Genomic DNA, 959 nt, shown 5'->3' on the forward strand with positions numbered 1-959 from the left:
CTTAATTTATCGACCTCTGAAAGGATAAAAGCCAAAATCGACCTCTGCGGAATTTGAACTCAGATGTAGCAGCGGATGAAATATTGATAAGCATTTCATCTGGCATTCTAACGACTCTACCACTTCATCGCCTTAATGATTACAATAATAATATGCTTATTAATTTATTAACAAAAAATATTTTCAAATAACAAAACATAACACACTAAAACAATATTTTAAGATAACTAAAATGTTTTTATTTATTTTTCAAATTAAAATTCTTCAGGATGTCCACAAGAATTATTCGGTCTGGATTGTACATATAAATGTCGGTGTAAGAACGGAACAACATGTCACCAAATAACGGGCCATTGTACAGAAGGTTGTGAACCCGGAAGAGTAGGATCTTCGTGTCAATATCAAACTTACGGTAAAAAAAGAAAGATGATACTTCGCCAAATCCTTTGCTTTTATTACTTAAGATTATTTGTTTATTTCTTTAATGTGCATGCTTTAAAGTCAGAAAATTATGGTAGAGTCATAATAAATGCATAGCGACCAGTGCACATGCGCAATGAACGTGTTAAAAAATGTGAAGGTATGCTAAGCTTTTTTCTTCTATGGATGACTGCACATCCTGAGTATCTTCGCCATTTACATGAATATTTGAACCTTTCTGTATAATTTCGAACGAGTGATATTCTTAGCAAACTACTTTTACTATAAACTGCTAGTCAGGATGGAGACTCAATGTGATCTTCTGGCCAGCCAAAAACAATAGCCAAATCTCTTTGAATCATTTACTCGTGGTAAAGAAAGGACACACTGGATATTTGGATAACCAAAAAAACCAAAAAAAAAACATGGAAGATCCGATGGTCAATGCTGGAATACTTTTGATTATCCATATACTCATTCAAATATGTATCTGATGTGGAGGTATAGTTTAACATCATTGTCATCATCATCATCATCAT

At 33.0% G+C, this 959-nt stretch overlaps 1 protein-coding gene across 1 annotated transcript in view; it reads left to right on the top strand.

The window, feature by feature from the left end:
• LOC106872683 (uncharacterized) overlaps positions 1-69 on the top strand; it is a 15,389-nt gene extending 15,320 nt beyond the window's left edge. The window contains exon 6 of the mRNA XM_052972045.1: positions 64-69. Coding sequence (XP_052828005.1) covers positions 64-69 — 6 coding nt within the window. The remainder of the gene's footprint in view (positions 1-63) is intronic.
• The last annotated feature ends 890 nt before the right edge of the window (positions 70-959 follow it).

The sequence above is a fragment of the Octopus bimaculoides genome, chromosome 12 (genome assembly GCF_001194135.2).
Source record: "Octopus bimaculoides isolate UCB-OBI-ISO-001 chromosome 12, ASM119413v2, whole genome shotgun sequence".
NCBI classification, from domain to species: domain Eukaryota; kingdom Metazoa; phylum Mollusca; class Cephalopoda; order Octopoda; family Octopodidae; genus Octopus; species Octopus bimaculoides.